This window comes from Mercenaria mercenaria, chromosome 10 (assembly GCF_021730395.1).
Source record: "Mercenaria mercenaria strain notata chromosome 10, MADL_Memer_1, whole genome shotgun sequence".
Lineage (NCBI taxonomy): Eukaryota > Metazoa > Mollusca > Bivalvia > Venerida > Veneridae > Mercenaria > Mercenaria mercenaria.
The window spans coordinates 56,951,692-56,975,038 of NC_069370.1; the positions used below are offsets into that span (position 1 = coordinate 56,951,692).

At 34.1% G+C, this 23,347-nt stretch overlaps 1 protein-coding gene across 2 annotated transcripts in view; it reads right to left on the reverse strand.

Moving 5' to 3' along the window:
• LOC123561471 (macrophage mannose receptor 1-like) overlaps positions 1–23,347 on the reverse strand; it is a 60,786-nt gene that overhangs the window by 6,683 nt on the left and 30,756 nt on the right. For both annotated transcript variants that reach the window (XM_045353867.2, XM_045353868.2), the window contains exons 17-35: positions 22,480–22,521; positions 21,569–21,748; positions 21,014–21,180; positions 19,812–19,928; positions 19,254–19,372; positions 18,829–18,974; positions 16,697–16,902; positions 15,993–16,120; positions 14,160–14,215; positions 12,292–12,507; positions 11,396–11,577; positions 9,577–9,641; positions 7,359–7,459; positions 6,180–6,320; positions 5,384–5,515; positions 4,257–4,408; positions 3,837–3,936; positions 3,374–3,618; positions 1,589–1,754 (exon numbers count right to left, since the gene is read on the reverse strand). In XM_045353867.2, the coding sequence (XP_045209802.2) occupies positions 1,589–1,754; positions 3,374–3,618; positions 3,837–3,936; positions 4,257–4,408; positions 5,384–5,515; positions 6,180–6,320; positions 7,359–7,459; positions 9,577–9,641; positions 11,396–11,577; positions 12,292–12,507; positions 14,160–14,215; positions 15,993–16,120; positions 16,697–16,902; positions 18,829–18,974; positions 19,254–19,372; positions 19,812–19,928; positions 21,014–21,180; positions 21,569–21,748; positions 22,480–22,521 (2,661 nt within the window). The remainder of the gene's footprint in view (positions 1–1,588; positions 1,755–3,373; positions 3,619–3,836; positions 3,937–4,256; positions 4,409–5,383; positions 5,516–6,179; positions 6,321–7,358; positions 7,460–9,576; positions 9,642–11,395; positions 11,578–12,291; positions 12,508–14,159; positions 14,216–15,992; positions 16,121–16,696; positions 16,903–18,828; positions 18,975–19,253; positions 19,373–19,811; positions 19,929–21,013; positions 21,181–21,568; positions 21,749–22,479; positions 22,522–23,347) is intronic.

Here is a 23,347-nt window from a genome sequence, read left to right on the forward strand (position 1 = left end):
CAAAGTCTTTTGAGATAAAGCTTTGAAACTTTCAACACTTGTTTACCATCACTATGTCCAGTTATAGGCAAGAGCACATAACTCCATTAAGGATTTTGGCTGAATTATGGCCCTTTTTGACTTAGAAATCTGGGTTAATATTTCGTACCATTTCATATTTTGACAAAGTCTTTTGAGATAAAGCTTTGAAACTTTCAACACCTGTTTACCATCACCATGTCCAATTATAGGCAAGAGTACATAACTCCATCAAGGATTTTGGCTGAATTATGGCCCCTTTTGACTTAGAAATCTTGGTTAAGTTTTTCGTACCAGTTCATATTTTTTGTAAAGTGTTTGACATATGGCTTTGAAACTTTTATCAAACTTGTTTAGTATAATAGTCTCTATCTGTAGGAAAGAGAACGTAACTCTGTCATCTATTTTGGCTGAATTATGGTCCTTTTTGGACTTTAAAATTGGTTCTGTTTTCATACAAGTCCATGTTTGTCAAAACTATTTGACATATGGCTTTTAAACTTCGAACACTTGTTAACATATGATTTCCATCTGTAGCAAGAGTACATAACTATTTTTACTGAAATTAGGCCTTTTGGACTTGAAATTGGATATATAGCCATTTTATGTTCAAGGATTATCGAAATCCAAAGTTAATACAAGAACGTGTTGTCTAATTATTTATTTCTTTTGTATAGAATTCCTGGAAATTTTTGACACCATTCTTCAATCATTCTTACATTGTTTTGTAAAATTTGAATATGCTTTAAACTTTAATCAAACTTGTTTAGTATAAAGTCTATTTTAGAAAAGAAACGTTAAACCTGTCATCTATTTTTTGCGAATTATGGTCCTATTTGGACTTAAAATTGTTCTTTGTTTTCTAAATTCCATGTTTGTCACAAACTATTTTGACATTGGCTTTTTAAAAACTTCGAAAAAACTTGTTAACATTATATTTCCTTTCTGTAGCAAGAGTAATACTATTTTGACTGAATTATGGCCCTTTTTGACTTTGAATTGATCAAAGCCATTGTAGTGGGCAAGACTTTATCGAAACAAGTAATACAAAGTGTTTGCTCATCTATTTATTTGTTTTGTCGAATTCCGAAATATTATGACCCATGTCTTCAATTAATTCTTCGAATATCGCGCGTGTCTCAGATTCGCTTTGTTTATATCATTCTCCGCAATTTCATTTAAAACATATTAGACTCAAATTCATTTTTAAAAACATGAACAATTTATATCTATCTAAACAAAATTTCTAAGTTTCAGTGTATAAACAGTACTGTGTGCTAGGCTCAAAATAGCATAACCTGATACTATGTAAAGCTTAGCACATTGAAAATGCGTATTTACAAGAAAAAAACTGGAATTTTGTTTTAAAACAAATTATAGGTACGCATGCCAGTTAAGTGCGAATGCTATTCCACAAACACAGTTTGTACATATATTAAGCCAAATTAAATGGTTTTCTATAAGTTTAGTTGTTAGTATCTAAAAATAAACTATTTCCGTGAATAATGCTCATAGGATATTTTTATCATCTACATTAATTATGAAAGTAGAAACGACGAAAACAACTCACAAAGAGGTTTCTTGCATATTGAAGGATAAACTTCTGTGCACATTTTGTCGTCCCAGAGACCATTTTTAGACACCACACATCTGCCTGCACCATATGTGGGTTCATTTTTGTCCCAGCTAGTGTACACAACAGCGTTGCCATCCTTCCACGTATAGGTACCAGTACCCTTCAATGACAGATACTTCAAAAGCTAAGCAATTAACTTTGCAATCATCCGCATTTGAAAACTAGATGGTACAAAAGCTGTTAAATGAACACTGGTTCCTAGCTGACAACCAGATAGCAGTAGTTTCTAATTCGAACCCCGAAGTAGAATATGCAGAATGCAGATCTATTGTAGCCTACCCTTTTTATATATGCACATATGAATTGTTTCTAAGACACGTTCCTAGAGACAAATGATGAAATAATAAAATTATTAGATTTAAACTGCTAGGAATAACTTGAAAGATTTACATTAAATGATAAACGACTATTAGGAGTCATTACCCTTATACTTATATGAACTCTTTCTTTGGATGAAAACATGTAAAACAAGAGGGCCAAGATAGCCCTAGGTCGCTCACCTGAGAAACACACACCATAACAGTGTCAACATGTTTGACCTTGTGATTTCATGGAAACAAATATTCTCGCCAATTTTCATTAGGATTGGACATAAAAATGTGGTCTCTTGAGTTTAAACAAGTATTTTCTTTTATATGACCTAGTTTTGACCCCAGATGACCCATATTCAAACTTGACCTAGATTTCATCAAGGCAATCGTTCTGACCAATTTTCATGAAGATCAATTGAAAAATACAGTCTCTATCGCATACACAAGGTTTTTCTTTGATTTGACCTAGTGTTCTACTTTTTGACCCCAGATGACCCATATTCAAACTCGACCTGGATTTCATTAAAGCAATCATTCTGACTTAGATCTAATGTCATGAAGATCAATTGAAAAATACAGCCTCTATCGCATACACAAGGTTTTTCTTTGATTTGACCTAGTGACCTAGTTTTTGTCTACAGTTAATCCATTTTCAAACTTGATCTAGATTTCATTAAGGTTATCATTCTGACCAAAATATATGAAGATCAACTGAAAAATACAGCCTCTATCGCATACACAATGTTTTTCTTTGATTTGACCTAGTGACCTAGTTTTTGATCCGAGAAGACCTTTTTTCAAAGTTGGCCTAGATTTTATCAAGGTTATCATTTTGACCAAATTTCATGAAGATCAGTTGAAAAATACAGCCTCTATCGCATACACAAGCTGAATGTTGACAGACGACAGACAGACGAAAGACAGACAGACGACAGATGACGGACGCCGGACATCGAGCGATCACAATAACTCACCTGAGCACTGCTCAGGTGAGCTAAAAAAGTTTCAATAGCACATCACATTAAAATGTTGGGAAGGAATAACCGTTTAGATATATGTACGACTAAAGGGGATGAAATTAGTGTGGCCAAATTTGACGTACTGTAAATTATCAAAAAATGTCTGAAATTCAAATTTGTTTCGAGGTTTTATTTTAAGGCAAAGAAATTCAAATTTATTTTGAGTATTTACGGCAAAGATTTGTAAAGAACAGAATCGTGGCTTGTCATTGTCTTGTGAAATCATTATCATACTGATGAATCAAATGCCTAAAAACGAATATCAGGCGAAGTGTGATGAAATCGTAGTCATCGGTAAAGGAGATTTCATTTGATTATCACGACATTTTACTAAATGTTCGGATTAGAGTTAAATATGTGTTTTTTTCACAGGGCTTAATGTTTTGTACCTGTGTATCTGCCAAACCTATCCACACTGGAGAGTTTAAATGAGCTGATAATGTGTCAATGAACGCCTGTTCGAATACTGTAATCACTGACGTAAGCTGTGTGCCATCCTTGGTACATGACGTCATAGCATCTTGCCAGGATCTTGGTGTTGGGTCCAGTTTGTAACAATCCATACTGTTGTCCACATATCCAGGTACGCTAATCGTGCTACAGGCAACAGGAGGCACCGTGGGTAACGTGTGGTCTGTGGACGGGGATAAGGAGATATTTTAATATATGTTTGTATTCATGTTTAGAAAGCAGAAAACGTTTTTTAACACTTAACTGGGTTTGTTTGTGGGAGGTAATGAAATGGACATCAACCCAACGACACGTAGCATAAAGTGGAACTGAAATAAAAAAGTATGGTCCTAAAGGTAACAGCACTAAGTCTACTTAGAGATATCTCCAAATCACAGTTACCTTTAGTGGCTTCACACACAAACGGCCGGTTATCACCACATTTAATATTGTGCCATTTTCCTGCATGGCGAATATCTGTATACATCTCAACACAGTGTCCCTGTAAAAACAAAGATGAATAACGTATGAGATATTTTTTCCTTACAATAACGGATAAAATTAACTTTTGAAATGTAGTTTTTGTAGAATAGTTTTAACTGGCATCGGCAGCCACATAATTTAAAGTAGCCTTTGATTGCGTTATGTAGCTCTGTAGTCTGCCTGAGTATTACTCGCGTGTTTGTATAACTTAGACTTTGAATCTTTCTGATCCGGAACCTGTCCAAAGGCATTAGACGTATACACTTATATCTGAATTTACTGTTTTGATTTCATAGTCATTCGGATTGTATTGATAAATATTTAAAGCTGTCGACGTACGTGTATTTGTGGCTCATTTTTATCCCAGTTTGTATACTGTAAGCGCGAACTGTCCTGCCAGGTGAACCGTTGGTTATTGTTTAAGTCATTAATACCAATCCAAACGCCAACACGATCAATTATCATCCCATTCACCATTATGACCAACGATGCTGGTAAAAGAGATAAATACAGCCGTTAGTTCAACGACTTTAAGCGGTGTACAACATATTTACAAGTGTTAAATTACTTGTTGGATTAAACGTAACACTGACACAATTATAGGTCATATGGCGTCTTTCCAGCTTTTGATAGTAGAGAAAGACCCCAGGTGCCCCTCCGGGCATTATTTCATCACGGGCAGGCACTTTGATAGAACTACGTACGGGCCTTCCGTGAGCCAGCTAAATGACTTCCTCACATGAAGAATTATACACCAAAAGCAAGTGATTCGAAGTCAGCGACTTTCACCACTCGGCCACGGAGGCCCCTAGTGTTAAATTAAAACTGTGAAATAATATATCTATATGGTAAACCATTTAATTAACTTCAAAGTATTTTAAAGGCTTTGAAATTTACAAACGAAATTTAAATGGTACTCGAAAACTTTGTTTACACGGTTTCGTTGAATATGCAAATAAAGCATATGTAATTGAAAAATAAGTTAGGTTTGTACACAATGTTTAAAACAATGTCGTTGCAACATGTTTCTCTATAAGTCTGTAACAATTGCTTATACTAATTATACTAATTTGTTTTAGCTCGACTGTGATGAAAGCTTCCTGAAAAAACCCCAATATTTTTTATTTCAATTAAGTTGTGGTCGGTACCTCATTGGGGTTCGAACCCACGTTACCCGTGTTGAGCGGCACACACCTTTACATTAGGACTATTTTCTTCACCTTGCACATTGTCAATCCAAATTTTGGTAAATCATACGCTGCAGTTGTACTACAACATGTCCGTGCACATTTTCGTAATAACACTGTTATTAATATACTACAACCTGTCCGTTCACTGTTCACATGCACACTTTTTAAAGCTAGTTTTGTACATAGATCCTCGTGATTTGTACCGCTGACAGTGCCATGCATTTGCATGATTACACTAAGAATTATATGTACATAGCTTTCGAACTATTCAACTACCTTGTTCCTCGTGATTTGTTACACTGGCAATATCATATCCTGTTCCTGACTTTCGACAGGTGTCCCTTGCAGAGGTATAGTTCATTCTTTGTGCTGTATTACGGGCACCATATAACTTGTAACATTTATTATCTGTTCATAAAAATCGATAAAATTTATTTCATTTACAAAAACTTCGAAATACTCTTTTTTTGAAAGGGTATTTAACGTTTACTTCTATTCAAAGCTATCACAAAAATAACCGTGTAAACGTTTTCTATTTGTATCAACAATATTTCTGTATGTCAATTCTTGTGTTAATAAAATGAACACTGTCCATACATCTATGTACAAAACGAAATTCTCAACTGGCAATAAGCTTTATTCATTTTTAAAGAACAAACAAAAATCCACCTAGTGTGCATATAAACAACTTATGCTGTGAATTAAATCTTACAATTCACACGACAACAACCTGATCATTGTAAAATATTTATGAAAGAAATATATGTCTATGTACACATATTTCCACTAAACTTTGCCGGAAAAATAATCAAGTGTTTAGTTTTATTACATTTACACAGCTTTGACTTAAGGAATTTGAAAAGTCAGTTTTAAACGTTAATTTTATGTTCTGTTGAAATTGCATAGGATATCTGGTTGTCGGCACCTCAGACGCTAACCAAAACAAAATATTAATTCTATTATGTAACAGTATACAAGCATAACATTCCAACCCCACAACCGAATCGTTTTATATCATTTCATTACAGACCGAAACCGGTTAAGAATTCTGTTCGAAGTATTCAGTATGTACCATTGCTGACAGATGTAAATCCAGAGGGGCATCCTCCTGATATGAGAGTGGTCGGCAGTGAAGTAGTAGGGGCAATATTTCCCTGTGGTCGTTTACAAACAAAGTGGTACTTCTCGTTACAGTCATTGTCATTCCAATAAGCTATAATATATCAAAGTAATGTCATAACTTAGCAATGTAAAAAATACTAACTGGTTTTCTAGTAGACCTATTCCGACCACTTGATAACCTTACTGTGATCTCGGGAGAAAAATACTGCATTCTTCTTTGTTTTCGTTTTTGACTTAGCGCAGTTTTTCATAAGTAAAGACGGACAGTTAATCTAACCAATTTTCACGGCTTCTGTACCAATACTAACTTATTTTCAGCAAGTAACTGCCAACTTCTCCAAATAAATCAGAAATAGAGGACAAATAATTTCAGACACAATGTCTCCTATTATATAATCACGGAGAACAAACTCCTCGTACGGGGATCGAACTCACGACCCCCACGTTCCTCAGATCTGCGTTCTCCTTATTGATACCACGTACAAATAATCATGGAGTGCACAAAACAAAGCAGTCGTACGAAATAGCTAGAAATATCAAGATCAATACAAGCTAGAGACATTGACATAAGAAGACATTATATACAGTGAATGTGCATTGTTTGCTGACAAGAAATCATGACAATTATGCAAAATTTTATAGTTTGAATTATACTTAATATTTCTATACGCATAGATTTACTTTGAAAACGTTACAGTTTATATATATATATGTAGATTTTAAAATACATGTATATGGTTTTTGTGAAGACGTTCTTGAGCATTTCATAACGATTTTCAGTTCTCATGAAATACATATTATCATCTTTAATATAATCATTTTGATTGTATTCAGAAATTACGCGCATGTCATAAAATCTGAACAGGTTATCAAAGATGCAATATTTGTATAAATGGCATGTACTAAGGGCAAGGATAATAGAAAGCCTTTGCCTTCACATTTACTAATCGTCCTTCAAATCTGTCTGACAATAACAGACTAGAAGCAAGTAAGGAATATTCTAGTGGCCATATTCCAATACACGTTCTTATTCTTTATGTTAACATGTAGTAAAATACTAATACATTAATTTGAAAAGCATTTTGGATTTCCAAAAGGCAATGTTGCACAAACAAAAAATTGAACAAACCATTTGAGCTTTTAATTTGTCCACATTTTTCAGAACCAAATGCATCATTCGGCTCACCACCAGACCAGTGTACGAAATCAAAAGGACTGCCGTCGTTCCATCTGCAATATGAAATAAGATGTTCAAGTTTTTTTTTTTCATAACAACACTTAACAAATATAATATAAATAAGTTCCTAGGAGTATTGTAGTTTTATAACTGTAAACAGAGAGCAAAAGAGTAGTAAAAAAATTGCGACAAGTTCAATGACGTCTTTGTATGAAATACCATAACCTTTACGAGCACTAACCTAAAGGCACTCTAAGTAGTGAACTGGCATTTTTGATTTCGCAAATATTCTTTATATTTTGTTCTGCCAGATGCCAAAATGCATATAAAAAGCAGAACATATTGAAACTCCACAGGCCGCCCAACACGTCATAAATACAAATGTTGCGGGTTTGGGTTGATTTAGCCTATTCATGGACGGCCGTCACCGTCCACCCCCTCTAGCCCCAGGTTGAGCAGAATTCAACATTTGCTTATGTTACAATTATCAGGAACAGTTTTGAGACATCCGTAGATGTGTTCATGCGATGGTGTACATGGAACCTTCAATAGTGTACACAGTGCAGTTCTATGAAAAGCGGCGTATAGTCCCCAAGTAAAATAATAGGCTTGCTTTTAACGAAAAATAAATGTGCAGAACTAAACAAACTTGAATTTAGAGAGAGGTGATTACAGAAACTGCCCAAAGACAAAATTAAAAAGCAGGCACCATATCTAAAGGATGATTAGACGACAATACCCAAAGCTATGAAAGCGGGAGAATTGGAAACACCAAGGCCGAAATGTGAAAGACTGAACAATACCGCTAACACTACAGAGCTGTCGTGCTGAACGAACTGAAATAATCGAAATATAACAACTCTGTTTGAATGTGCGGGAGCATTTTTACGGCCGCCACACGGCTTAAAACCTTTACATAATTAGTATTCAGGATAAATAAGTAAACATTTGACTTATGCTGATCTTAGCACCTTCTTGGTGGAATCAGCTAGTTTATTAATTCAATCACAGTCTTTCCAGAACCATTAGATAAATACTGGATTAAATGAAAATTGCAATATGCAAATAAGCAATCGTGAAAATGCGATCATTGGAGGCCCGAGGGGAGTTGTAGAGATTTTATTGCCCTAATATAACTATAATACATATAACGGAAATCTTAGTCAGAGGTGTAACTACATGTACTTTAACTACTTGTATACAACTCTGAATAATGAATGAACTCTTAACCAGTTACTGAAGGAATTCGTGAAATGAAGCTGTCTGGTTTGTAAGTAGAAAAAAATATGGCAGGATAATACGCAATGAAGGAAGGGACGAAGGGTATATTTAATAGCACTTTTTTTCTTTCTAAAAAAATTGCAACTCTGTGACGTCAGTGCCAGAATTTATGAAGGTAATTGAATACAAAATGGCCATTTGTTTTTTGAAGGATAGAGCCTCTGCGACTGAGTGGTTAAGGCCGCTGACTCTGAATAAGATGACCCTAACCAATTTCAAAATCTCGCTTGGGGTGTAAGATACAGCCACCATCTGGCTTGTGCCAATGCCTGAAACAATGCTCAAAGGGATGTCTGGGGTCGTCCTACACTGTCGAAAAAGCTGGAAAAATCGCCATATAACCTAAACTGTGTTGGATTGACTATTATACACAGTAAAGATCTATAAAATGTGTATCACAGTCTTCTTATAGATATACCCATTCTTGAATTATAAAGCTATTAATTCAGCAGGGATATGAAGTGAATACCGAAACTTATTTGTTTTTGTCTGTATCACCTTTTTCTGATGATTTAGGAACAGTTTATACCACGCTTTGGTAGGTCATATAACCCCACACGTGACACCAAATTTGGTTCTTATGAAATATTGGTAAAAGTATTGAATCTATTGGAAGACAGTCACAGAAATTTATGAATTATACTGTTTTGACAGAAAAAAACTGGAGAGCAGGACTTTTATGAAAATAGTACCATGTTATTTTCCAAATTGTCTTTCTTTATTTTGGTATGCAACACAATATGGTTATCCTTCAGCAATGCAGACAGTAATCATGTTAAAGTAAGGTACCCTGCAGCTGCTTACGGGGTCCTTAAGGCAAAAAATCATTGAATTTTATGGAGTTTATTCTACTTCGTTCTTCTTAAACAGTATCTTGATTGTGCCTTACCCAAATTGATTCACTCCATAATCAGATAGTCCAATCCAGCAATCACTTGAAACAGCTCGAGTTATCTGTAGAATGATAAATAGTTTTTTTTACACAATTTTAATAAAGCTTTTGCACTGTGTAGTACATATTTTATAGCATATAGACTATTAAAATAGAAAAAAAAAACACAAGAAAACATGAAATTCTTAACCCTACAGTTTAACCACTTTTTTCGCGATAATTGCAGCTTTACTTCATAAGATCAAGTTATAATTTATAAAGTATATATCATTCTAATGGCGTCTTAGGACGATAGTAGGATACTTTATAACTTTTGAAACATCTGTATCAATGCCAGTGCGTAGTATAGCAATGGCTGACTACTAGGTGGCTTCATGTCATGGATAGCCCGGATAGATAGTGCGTGTTTGATAATTTGCGTAAGCAATATGTTTAAATATAGATTTTTCTATATTTTATATGAACAGTCTCAAGCTTTTCTAACTTCTCACGAAAATACCTTAAAAGTTAAAACATTTAATTTCCTCTAATATGCTGCATAATATATTTGCAATTAGAAACATTTCTGCAAGATAAAAATATTGGCTTTAATTCTCTGATGAAAGAAATTGGGGTTTAGATGTACAGCTGTTTAAAATTAACCGAGGTAGATGAGAGTCAACAATAACATAAGATGCAAAATATCTCATAGGAAACAGAAAACAAATTTTTTTATAGTAATGGGATTTTGGTGAACAGGGCGTTTATTTAACTAATTATGCTTTCCGATTACTTAACGTAATACTTTTAAACTACAACAGCATTTCAGTTGAAAATAATAGTAGTTTTCCGGTAAAGAGCAAAATGCACTTGAAATATGTTCATAACCACGTTTTATTCAAATTTGATATTCCATGCAAAAGATGCAAATACCACAGCTTTGGTTTGGTTTTTTTGCCATTGTTTTAGGAAGTAATTACTATCTCGCCATATATCAGGACAGACAGTAGAGTAGAGTTTAAGCTACCTTCACATAGGTCGTAAATAAGACTTTAAATTGCTTTGTAACAGAACACAAATAAGCAAAGTAATAGCAAATCTTAATGCCATAACAAGAAATACATAATGAAAAATGCAACACTCCTCAATCTCCCTAGTACCAGCTTAATCTTAATTCTGATCATAACACAACACTGAATGGATTCCATGATCCCAAAGAACAAAAAATAACAACAACCCGATGCCCTAGTACGGAGCAACTTTCTCACAACTGCCACAACGACCGCATCGTGGCCATTAAAGACTGTTGCTGTATACGAAAATCCTCTCGTAAATACCTTGCTTAGTAATGCCTTAATTGGAACTATCCTACGTTTTATATCATTGTTATAGGTAGTTTATACAAGAACCAGAAACCTTTATGGAGAAAATTGCTTCAAATTAACCAGTTTATCGACATTGCATGTCAATGTAATGCGTACATTGTTTTTGCTCTGACCGTATGTGGTTGTTGCATAAAGGAAAATGTAAGCTTTATTCAATGTCGTATATATTAATCAACACTAGCAATATACAATACGAGCAACAAAACTCTTGAACGACAAACCAGGTATATAAGCAATATGTGTTTCATTTTACAAAATATGCCAAATTCTGACACAAATTCTAACACAGCCTGAAAACATTTACATTCAAAATCTATAACATAAAATGTTGAACAAGGGTACCAAAAGATGGTAAAGCCAGATTATTCTACCCAAAAGAACGTTGATTTAAAGTAAGAATAAACATACCTTCTAACAGAAATTCTATTTTCCGCCTTATCATTGATACTTACAAGCGTGGCAATAAAGCCATTTTCTTTTAGAGAGTGAATGCTTGCTAAATCTCCGCCATGTTGTTTACAGTAGTCGCTAGCTTCAAACCATGTCTTTCTGGATGTTGGTCCATCCTTTGGTGTATTTACATAATAACAAGACCCATTATATAGCTTCCAGTCCGGTGTCGACCCACATTCCGCTGTAATTTCGATTAAAATCTTATGAGATCTTTGTTAAAAATGTGCCTCTCAAGATAAACAGCAATATCATACTGACAGTGTACTAACTGTCTGGTATCTATCATATTCTAGTCCGAATATTTGATCATTAAAATTAGACCAACTTTATTTTTATCTACCGTGGCTCAAAATTGTGAAAAAAAACAACTCTTTTCTGAAGCCATGACTATAAAACACACTTATAGCTGTTTTCATTTTTTAACATTTAATCCAAAGCACATCATGCACTTAAATAATGATGATGATTTCTGTGTTCACACCAAACAGACATTCTTTTTGTACAGTGGTATGTTGTTGAAATGAAAGTCAACGGCACATTGTGCAGTTTATTTTCATTAATTGATATTTCATTAATTATTCTAACACCACCCGATTTTATTTTCCTGTTACACAAAGAAGACTGAGACTATACGTTATTATGCAATAAATTCACGGTTAACTACACCACATTTATTACGTTACAGCGTCAAACGTCATATTGGAAACCAATCAGAACGGGCAAATTTGGTGGAGGTCGAAAAGTTTGATAATCTGAACTCCAAGAAATGGTTTTATTGAATGACAAATCATTGTTTTGGGTATCATATTTCTTAATTAAAATAGACAACATTCAAATATTTTTTTGTAAATTTGTTATAATCTTGGAGAAAAACCTCTATATTGTATCTACTTACGCGCATAAGTAGGAGGGGGCGTGGCTTTGGTCATCTGAAGTTTGACACCTTTCTTGATTTTACAGGCAAAATTCTTGGCAATGTAGCACGAGGCATCATTCCATCTTCTAGATCGCGAGTTATATTCTACACAATCATCTGTCCCGTCAGCATCGTTTGGTTCACCAACGCCCCAGTGAGTGTAGTTCACTGCTGTACCGTCCGACCATTTATATCCTGATTAAAAAGAGCACAGCAAATAAATAGATAAATAGATAGATAGATAGATAAATAAATAAATATAATTTCTATTAATGATTATTCTTCAAAGGCATATTAGACGCAGATTTAATATTTGAAAATATGAACAATTACTAGTAGACATGTAAACATAAAAATAAGACGTTTATGTGTGTATTCACCTAAAAAACAGAAAGTTTTTAACAATCGTCTATTATTGCATTATATTTAATTCTTAATGTAGCTCTATATACATAGCTAGATTTTATATTTAGTAAAGTTAAATACATTTGAGGATGGTTTTCTACATTAGAAGTAAATATCTAAAGAATACAAAAAAATTAAGGGAATGATGGGCTTAATGTATCTTTAATGTTTTATGTTTTGCAAACTTGTCTATATATGATAAAAAGTGAAAAAGGAAAGCAATATGGCAAAATGTTTAACTATATTCTTGTACGAAGTTTTGTGTCTCTCTCAATTAAAACAGTTAATCAATTTGATATTTGCCTGACGTATTGTTTTATGATTTCAGATGATTGTACAAACATGCAACGGAAGTGGTTCTTCATAAAATTGCATAAAATTATTATTATTAGCGTAGGTAAAACAAAACTGTTGTACATTAAGGTAGTTCTGCACGTTTGATAAACCGGAAGTGATGGCGTAACGTCATTTATCCGGAAAACGTAGAATAAAGCCTGGATTCGACGCACGGAAATGAAAATAATTCTATGCTTTAATCGAAACCTGTGAATAAATTTATTACAGTGGCACTGTTACTATATCTCTAAAGTCAAAATATGATATGAAAACATATGACACGCTAAAAAAACAAAATAATGTCTTAAAATTAGCGTGAAATGTTCGGTTTACTTTAATCATGGTCAAATATCTCAAAAATAAGCACACGGACCTGTCCATTTTATTTCACCAAATTATAGTCGTCATGTTTATCTACAACTGTGAGAAGTTTCATCAAAATCTACATTGCGAAAATGTTATGAAAGTTATGATTTTCCCATAGACTCTCATTATGAAATATTGCGTAAGGTCCGAATTTTTCAAATCAGTCTAGCAAAAAATCAAGCACACGACCATTTCTTTTTTATTTGTTGAATTTTCTAGGTATATTCTGAAGTTTTGAAAAATCAGAGTTTAATTAAATTCTACATTGTAGAAAAAATTTCGATCAAAACGTGCAGAACTACCTTAAAATACATGTACATGATTTTGTGAAACTTGTGATTCCCCTTTTTGTACCCTTTACACAATAAATGCACGTAAAAGAACGTATATGTGTACGAGTATATATTGTATTGCTGTGTATAACGTCACACTGACAAAATCTTAGGTAATATGGCATCTTTCCAGCTATTTTCGGCGAAGGAAGACACTTGATGTCCCTTCGAGGTATTATTTCAGACACAGACGCGCAACTGGTTTAAGAGTCTTACCTTCCGTAAGCCAGCCTCACTTGATTAATTTATACATCGGTTTCGAACCCATAATGGTGCGGGGAAAGCGATTTGAGGACAGCGGCTTTAACCCACTCAGTCGCTCCTGAACAAAAATGTAATTTACATATAATATTAGCAGGCAAACTTATTTTTTACATGAATAGTTCACGACATTGTCCATTTACTTACCCTTTTCAATGTCAAAGTCATTTAGGCCAATCCAGTAGGTCTTTGATGTATAACCTCTGGAAAAAGTAAAAATGAACAAAAATAAAAAAAAAACACATTGTAGCGGAAAATGATACGTGTGTAAATATAGTATTTACGTGTGTAAATATAGTATTTGCATAATAGGCAAGTCTGTAAGAATAAAGATGTAACTCAAGTCAATGGGAAATTCGAAAGCACAATAAATTCATGTCACTTACATTAATTTAACACTAAAAAAACCCAACAAATATGACGTATTACTGAATTGCAGCTTACGGCATATACATTCAACTGTTCTGCAGATAAATACCACTTCATTTTATAAATAATTGCGACTTATATTACTATGTAAGAGAATACATATATCTGCTGCAGAAAAATCTAGAGCTATCACTAAAGGTGATGAATGTACCCCCCGCATGCACTGACATAGTACATTGCAATCTGACACACGCACACAAGATTGCATAATTATGTGGACTGTATGTATATAAACTGTATGTATACAGTATAGTAACAAAAAACAAAGTCCCATAACTATGCAGAATATTTATCTAAAAGAACGTAACATGCACCATGCACAACTAGGGTTGGTACTGATCACTTGTGTGAAGTGTCATTAAATTGTGTGCAAGGGTTCGGAAGATTAGGCGCGCACAAGATTGCATATGTAGACTGTATGTACATAGTATGTTAACGAAAAACAAAGTCCCATAACTTTGCAATTTTTTTTTGAAAGAACCTAACATGCCCCATGCACAACTACTGTTGTTACTGATCACTTGTGTGAAGTTTCATTAAACTGTGTCAAGGGGATGAGGAGAGATGGTGCGCACAAGATTGTGTCTATGTATATAGTATAGTAACAAAAAACGAAGTCCCATAACTCTGAAATTTTTTTTTCTGAAAGAACCTAACATGCCCCATGCACAACTACTGTTGTTACTGATCACTTGTGTGAAGTTTCATTAAACTGTGTGCAAGGGTTCGGAAGATTAGGCGCGCACAAGATTGCATATGTAGACTGTATGTACATAGTATGTTAACGAAAAACAAAGTCCCTAACTCTGCAATTTTTTCTTTTGAAGGAACCTAACATGCTCCATGCGCAACTACTGTTGTTACTGATCACTTGTGTGAAGTTTCATTAAATTGTGTCAAGGGGATGAGGAGAGATGGTGCGCACAAGATTGTGTCTATGTATATAGTATAGTAACAAAAAACAAAGTCCCGTAACTCCGCAAAACATTTTTCTGAAAGAACCTAACATGCCCCATGCACAACTACTGTTGTTGCTGATCACTTGTGTGAAGTTTCATTAAACTGTGTCAAGGGGATGAGGAGAGATTGTGCGCACAAGATTGTGTCTATGTATATAGTATAGTAACAAAAAACAAAGTCCCGTAACTCTGCAATTTTTTTTCTGAAAGAACCTAACATGCCCCATGCACAACTACTGTTGTTACCGATCACTTGTGTGAAGTTTCATTAAATTGTGTCAAGGGGATGAGGAGAGATGGTGCGCACAAGATTGTGTCTACGGACAGACAGACAGACAGACAGACAGACGGACAGACAGACAGACGGACGGACAGACAGACAGACAGACAACCTGAAACCAGTATACCCCCCCCCTTACAACTTTGTTGTTCGGGGGGTACAATAAAATGTCGCTTGATTAAATGTTACGTTCCTTAAAGAACTGCAACTTACGTTGCAACTTACGTTACTCTGTACGGGAATACGTTCAGCTGTTCTGCAGACAAATGTTGCTTGATAAAGTATAAAGATCGACAGAAAGTCACAACTTACATTGTTCTATAAGAGAATACAGCTGATTGTTCTGCATATGAATGTAAGCTTACAAGATCTGCCCCCATAGCTCGGCAGGCACTTCTAGCATCAAAGTAACTTTTCTTGTCTTCGTTAGAGTTATACACCTGTGCAGAAAAGACAACCATTTTCTGGTAACAAATCTATTGTTGCAAACTAGACATACTCTTCTATTTTTTTTTAATTTTAAACAATAGATACTTAACCCAACTAAAAATATTAAGACACAAATTAAAACATTTCTTTGGCTAGGATGTTCTCCTACATTGTAACAAAATCTTTTTAAGTGTATGTAAGACGTAGTTTACGCAGTATGGTACAAATATATATTTCGTATGATATCCCTGTCATACACAGGCTGTCATTATAAGATCTTTATAATCTTCTTATGTGTACAAAGTAAACATGATGAAGGAATGACGTCAAAGTCAAACGACGTCTATGGTGACGGTGTCAAAAATAAAGAAAGAATTTGAATGGATTTTTATGATACATAAACAACGGTTAAATAAAGCAGTAATAGTGCTATGGTTAAGTATCGGTACCAGTAAAATGTCTCACAACTTGGAGTAATTTATACATTTCGAAACTGCCTACACACATCTGTATACGTGCCACTTTATTACTTCCGGAGACATTCATGTGAAAAGTTACAGACTGAAGTTCAAACACCATCAACATACCTTTGTACAGTAACCGTTAAATTCATTCCAGTTCTGCGGACATACCGGTACTGTTATTGTCGTTGTAGTCGGAATCAATGGTGTACTGAACCCGGACCTCGAAGATTCACAAATGTACTTGAACTTTGCCGTACACGGCATATCCAGCCATAAGCCTACCCCGGGCCCATTAGTTCTCATTGCGATGCAAGAACTGTTGTCGTTACCTAAATAAAATGTTAATTTGGAGTAATATGATATGTCTAATTGGGTCGTGTTAGAATGTAACTTTTCATGCTATAGCATTAACCTTTTGCCGGCTAAATTTTTTAAATGGACCGGTCCATAATTCTATTTTGGCAGTACCACTTAATATTTGAATGGAGGTTTACCGAAAAATAACTCATTGAACTGCGAACAGTGCAGACCATGAATAACCTGCTTATCTTGGTCTGCACTGGTCGCAAAGACAGAATCACTTGTCGGCAGTTGGCTAAAGGTTAAATTGTTATATCACTTTAGAGAAACAAGCGTTCACGTATAACACAGTCATGTATTCATTAACTAAAAAAAATAATAGAAAGTATGATTGACTTTGATACATATTCTTCGTTGGTTTAAACTGAATATTAAGTAATCATTTAGTTCCCGGACTGCTTTTTTTCAAACAAAACTATAACGCGTACGCTAAAATCACGTGGCATAAGTTAGTGTCATGCTTTCTTTCTTATTTTTGTTATCGACGCAATACGTTCTTATTTGTAACTTCGACAACGCTCATAGTCAAGGAGCATGCTAGAAAATACGTTTGATCTTCTTTTATTTTGAGAGTGGTTATTTTCGTTATTTGGCAAAAACACGTCAAAATAGTTCTGGTGATGTAAGTTTAATATGAGTCGACGTGAATTTTGACGCTATGCACAGAAAAAACCCCAATATTTTAGTGGTAGGCAATGGAAACAGGTACCCCGTAATAAGAACTCACTCGAAACAAGTCGACGTCGAAACGCACGGCGCAATGTGACCATTATGGTCAATGTTATCGTAGGAATGATACGGACAAGTTAGAGAAAGTTTCTCAGGGCTAAGATGTTTATCTTCCAACAAGATACTGCACCTAGCCACCATGCTGAGAACATATTGATGATACCATAATTTTTAGAAATTGAGTGTTATTGTTTTAATAGTACGAGCCTAGGGTCCTTTTTACATGTCTGGGCGTCTGAGTGCTGATCTATCTGGAATCAAGTTTCAATCATTACATGAACTTAAAATGGCTGCCAAAACAGTAGTGTCTATATGGGATTCGACATGATTCAAATCTTTATTAAGCGTCGTGTGTGTCTCATCGCATATCTAAGACATTGCGCTTACATTTTTCTCACCTTTATGGCCTATTTAACATAGATATCACGAATTTAAAAATGATGTAACATTAAATATTATATTTTAAAGCACACACAGTCCGGGAACTTAAGAATATTTTCATACCACCCGTTTTGATAACGGTCTGTTATTTTTTGGTACCGAGATAGATATTTGAGCAGACCCTTACTGGTGTTCGCTTGTTAAGCATTAGCAAGTGGTATTGTTACTATTCTATGTAATATTGAGAATTTCTTTAAATAATTTAAACCATTATGTTGGGTTTTTTTTCAATACACTTTTGACTGATTGTATTTTTTTATATACATGTATTGTTATAAATATTTCCTTCCAGAGAGGATAATACGAAAAATATTTTCCTCTTAAATATGAATTTCGATTTCAGCTGAAAAATCTACAGATATTCATATTTCTCGCGGTAAATATTTTTCATATCACCCTCTCAGCAATGCACTATTTACATTATACTGACTTCTATCAGATGCGTACAATGCAGTCAAACAGTTGCAAGTAATAATTAAACAGATACTTCGGAAGAATTACACATCATGAATTATATACAATAGTTTCGGTTATGCCATGTGATAGGCAAATGTCGTATTCGTATTAAGGACTTGATGTATCCATTTCTATTGCATTCCAATGTTGAGGGAAGATATATTTGGATATTTTCAGGAGTCACATCACTCGCGATAATAAAAGAAAATAAAATCACAGCAAACATTTATGTAGCCCTAGTTGACGAAATGTTGGGTAACTCTACTAACCGGTATGATTGGAGGACCAGGAAGTGTATGCAAGATTGTCCCCTGAAACCCATTGGAAACTTCCACTTGGTCCACTGTGTGACAAACCGGTCCAATAGAACCCTGATCTTCCGGCAATTTGAGATGCAAGGAACGCTTGTTGATAGCTGAAACAATTTTGGAAACTTTAATCTACTTTACAAGTGTCATGAAGTTATATACTAACAATTGTGTATTCGAGCACTATAATAGAGCAATATGATTCACAATACATTTGAGGAAAAAACATAAATGATGCTAGATCTATATCATTTGGTTAAATTTCCAGATGATTAAACATGTTTGTAATTAGTAAAGCGATATAATACACTGGCTTGAGGGCTTTCCAAGCTTGAAATAAATATGTGTTTCAAAAGAAATACTTGTCCCAGTCGATGAAAGCATACCTGTCCTTGATAACTACTAAATCTCCAGCTCTTGCTCGACAGTTTGATCTTGCTACTTGCCACGTTGCCATGGAACTCATCAGCTGGTAGCAGTTGTATCCATATCCAATGGCACCAGCCTTGCAAATAAATACGAAGTCAATTTGTTTCTCCTTAAGAGTATACGACAGAAATGAATAGAAAATACTTTATAAATAAATTTTGAATGTATATTAGCGAGTGCCTCAAACCGAATAATGTGTTTTATTTGTTATTTTAGTACATGTTTCTCAGCAGAAATATGTCAGATTTACTTGTAATGTACAGTGGTTTTGGAATATTAAGCAAAAGTGTTCCGCTGCATTACCTTGCTGAGTAATATCTTAACAGTAGATTTCACTACCACATACTCTTCACCTCATTTTGTCAAAAATCATTCATACTGTTGTTCTAACTATTAGTGCTGGAACATTAAACTGAAATGTGACTTTTTTACCTCTTCGTTGTGTTTAAATATATTAAAACATGCTTCTGTTTTATACTTTCTTTAGCCTGACCCATTTAAAAATGTGTTTTTACCGGACACCCTGCGGCCATGTTATGTTGGCTTGTGCTTCTGGGTAATATCGCCTTATGTGTCTTACAAATAAAACCTTCTCTCGGATCCTCACAAATCTGATCATTCCAAGTTCCATCCTAAATACAGAATACAAATTTTTCAATGTTTATATAAAGGATATTATCACATACCTATATAGATTCTGTCAAAATAGTAAAATACGGCTTGTATTTTACAAATAAATACAAACAAGCAGAAAAAATCCGTATTGTACCTTTTATATTGTATGTTGCCGCACTACTTTCAGTTAATATGCATCAAATGACACAGTTCTATAAATAGCCTATAATAACCCTATTTTATAGACCACTAAAAAGCACAAATGAAAAAGTGACGGTCGTATCTTATAACTACAGTACCTCAAAACGCTATAACAGTAGCTGATATGTGTATATTCACTTTTTCTTTGTTGATTTTTCTTAAGTTATCATACTCTTCTATTGATATAACACAACATTATAAAAACAGGTGCTAAAAATATATATATGTAGTAGCTTCTAGCTTTTATTCATTTTATCAATATAAATCTATGCAAATTTCAGCAAATATTGAAAAAGTGCAAAGGCCATTTTATCATTGGAATTTATGATAACATAGTTAGTATACAACAACATGTTCATGTTATAAGCGAATTTTTCGGTTTTCAAGATTTTACACAGAGTAAAACAATCTTTTGATCATAAAAGGTAAGCTGGTTTCCGTCCAAAATACAACAAAAATGTATACGAGTTTTTAGACAGTGATTTGTGTAGTTATCCATAGTTTGTTTTGTGTACGTAGCGAATGAAAAAGCTTTTGATTGAATGATTTTCAATTCTGTCTCGTAAAAAAAATGAAGTACAGTACATATTTCATGTAGTACGGATCGTACGTATTCTGTGCATGAGTGTTTTTTTTCATATTGAGTTTATTAAACGAATTGCATTTAATGATACTATGTAATTCTATCATTCTTAATCAAAGAGTTCATGCGGAAAGACAAATGGTGTTATTTTTGATCACATGTTAGTTTTTTCTAGTTGCCACAATGCAACTTCTTTTTCTTTCCCAGTTCTGTTAAAAACACAGTCGTATCGCCCTAAATAAATTCTCATCGTTGAGTTGTGCAATCTTAACCATGGCAGTGCGTTAATTTACTCTTATGACGTCACTCATGTGTTACCTTTTTATAGATGGTGACACAATCTTCAGCTGTGTTCTGCCAGTTGTTAGGCTCATTTACCGCCCAGTTGGTATAGGTAACGGCCATACCATCTGTCCACTGGAATTTCCTCTGTATGTCTATATCATTTAATCCGATGAAGAGTTGATCGATCTTCCCAGTCATAGCTACATTCATATAAACATGAAAATTAGACTTGTTGTTTTGTTTCTCTTCTCAGGAAAGTGTCAACACGGATTAACTACCTTAATATATTATTCATTACTGTAACATGAACATTGGATCTACCAGAATCACTTTTGCTCAATAAAATTTAGTTTTGAGAGAAACAATTGCAAAGGTCTGTGTTAACTTGCAGAGATTTGGTAAATACAAAAAAAAAAAAAACCCTCAGCAATCGCTTTCATCGGCCTAAACCATAGACTCACTGACGAGTTACATCAGAGTTAAGGGCATTATATTTTCAAACTAAATATAAATGCGAACAATATCTTAAGATGATCTTAATATAAGGAACATTTGTTATCAAAATTCTGCGGAAGATTTAGAACATACCCGGGAGCTGGCTGAAGACAAAGTTCTGCTCGTTCTCATTCAATATACTGGCCAGTGTAGAATTATGTGACTGACAAAACTTCCTTGCATTCATCCAGTTTGTTGCTGTCTTCATGAACATATAGCAGCTATTCTTGTATGGTGTCCAGATGTTGCTCGGACATCCATATTGCATTCCAGCTACAGTGTAGAAACTTTTATTAGGATAATTATCTAAGAAACATTTAATAAAGGGGTCGGAGGGATTTACGTATGAAAGAAATTTCCAATTTTCAAAAATTTCGAAAGCTAATAACCATACAACATAACTTGCTAATTACTAGTACATAGATATATCATCTAAGGGAAAGACGAAGTCAAAGTTGCAGTTATATAAATCGAATTGAGATTATCGTTATATACACCATCAGTCGGTTTTCATCTGAAAAAAAATTCTAACAAATGAGCCCTCAGTCAAAAACATAATTTACTAGTAGTCGTCGTTTCCTCGAAAACAAATGATGTTTTATTACGGAGGACTCTTTTACAAAGAAATTGGAAGATAAAAGTATGTTTTAAATGCGCTTTTCACATAAACTGACGAAAGAGCCAATATCCGAATATATGTGGCAATTCAAAAAAACAATTTGTATTCAGTTAATGAAGACTTCATGTTTTATTTGACACCTTTCTTAGATAAGACATCTGTGTAATACAAACAAGTCATTTTACATGTTGTCATTCAAAATCTGAAAAGTGTGGGTCATCTCCTTATTTAAAGCCTACGTTCCCTTTCGTTTAGCAAACCATGGAACACGGTAATACGTTTATTCGTTTTTGATATTAACATGGTTACTTAGTTACTTAACGCATTTGCGTTTCTCACGTTTCTTGAATCAGTAGTTTAAAACAAATGTAAACACAACACTTACCTGGGACGGATGGTGTTCTTGGTGGAGGTGCCGTGTGGAAAACTGAAACGTTCCAAATCCAAAACAAATTAGATGAGTATATTGAAATAACGTTCAAATGTTTAAATTGAAAACATACGAAATTTTTGAACTTTTGTTACGTATTCTGATACACATTAGTAAATGTTTGAGAACGCAAACAAAACGGGAAGTCACTGAAGATTAATATTGCACATGTGCTCGTATACGGGATAACTGAAAAGTTTAGTACTTGTACAAATATTTCTATATAGAGTCTGAACCAAGTACTCTAAACAATATTTAAACAAACCAATGAAATGAATAAATAGATATTATATAATGCTATTTTATATTGAAGCATTACCCTGTATAACATGTAAAATTATTTAGTTATAGTTACTAAGAAAACACTTCATTTAATATCTAAGATAAAAAGATGATCTACAGCGGGGTAGATAAAGTGCATTTAAATGGTGCTAAGTACCCTTCGAATTTCTTTGATTAAAACCAAAATAAATAGAGTACTTTAGAACTGAAGATAGTACAGTCAAAACCAAAATGTTTGGATATTTCTCTGAGATATAATTTCTATAGAAAACTAAATTGGTATTACTAAAAGTACAACAACTACGAAAGGCTCTCTAAGTGACGGCTAAATACTTCACTAAAGACACTAAAGACTACAACATGTGATTAAAATGGATAATAATTATATTTCTCCGTAAAGGACAGAATTGTAGGTAACAAAATGAAAACTGCCTCATCTACTAGTAAGCCATAAAAGATATATCATCGATCACGGTGCAAAAATGAATAGTGTATCTGTTTAATTCAATACCAATCTCTTGGCCATAACATTAGCAATTAC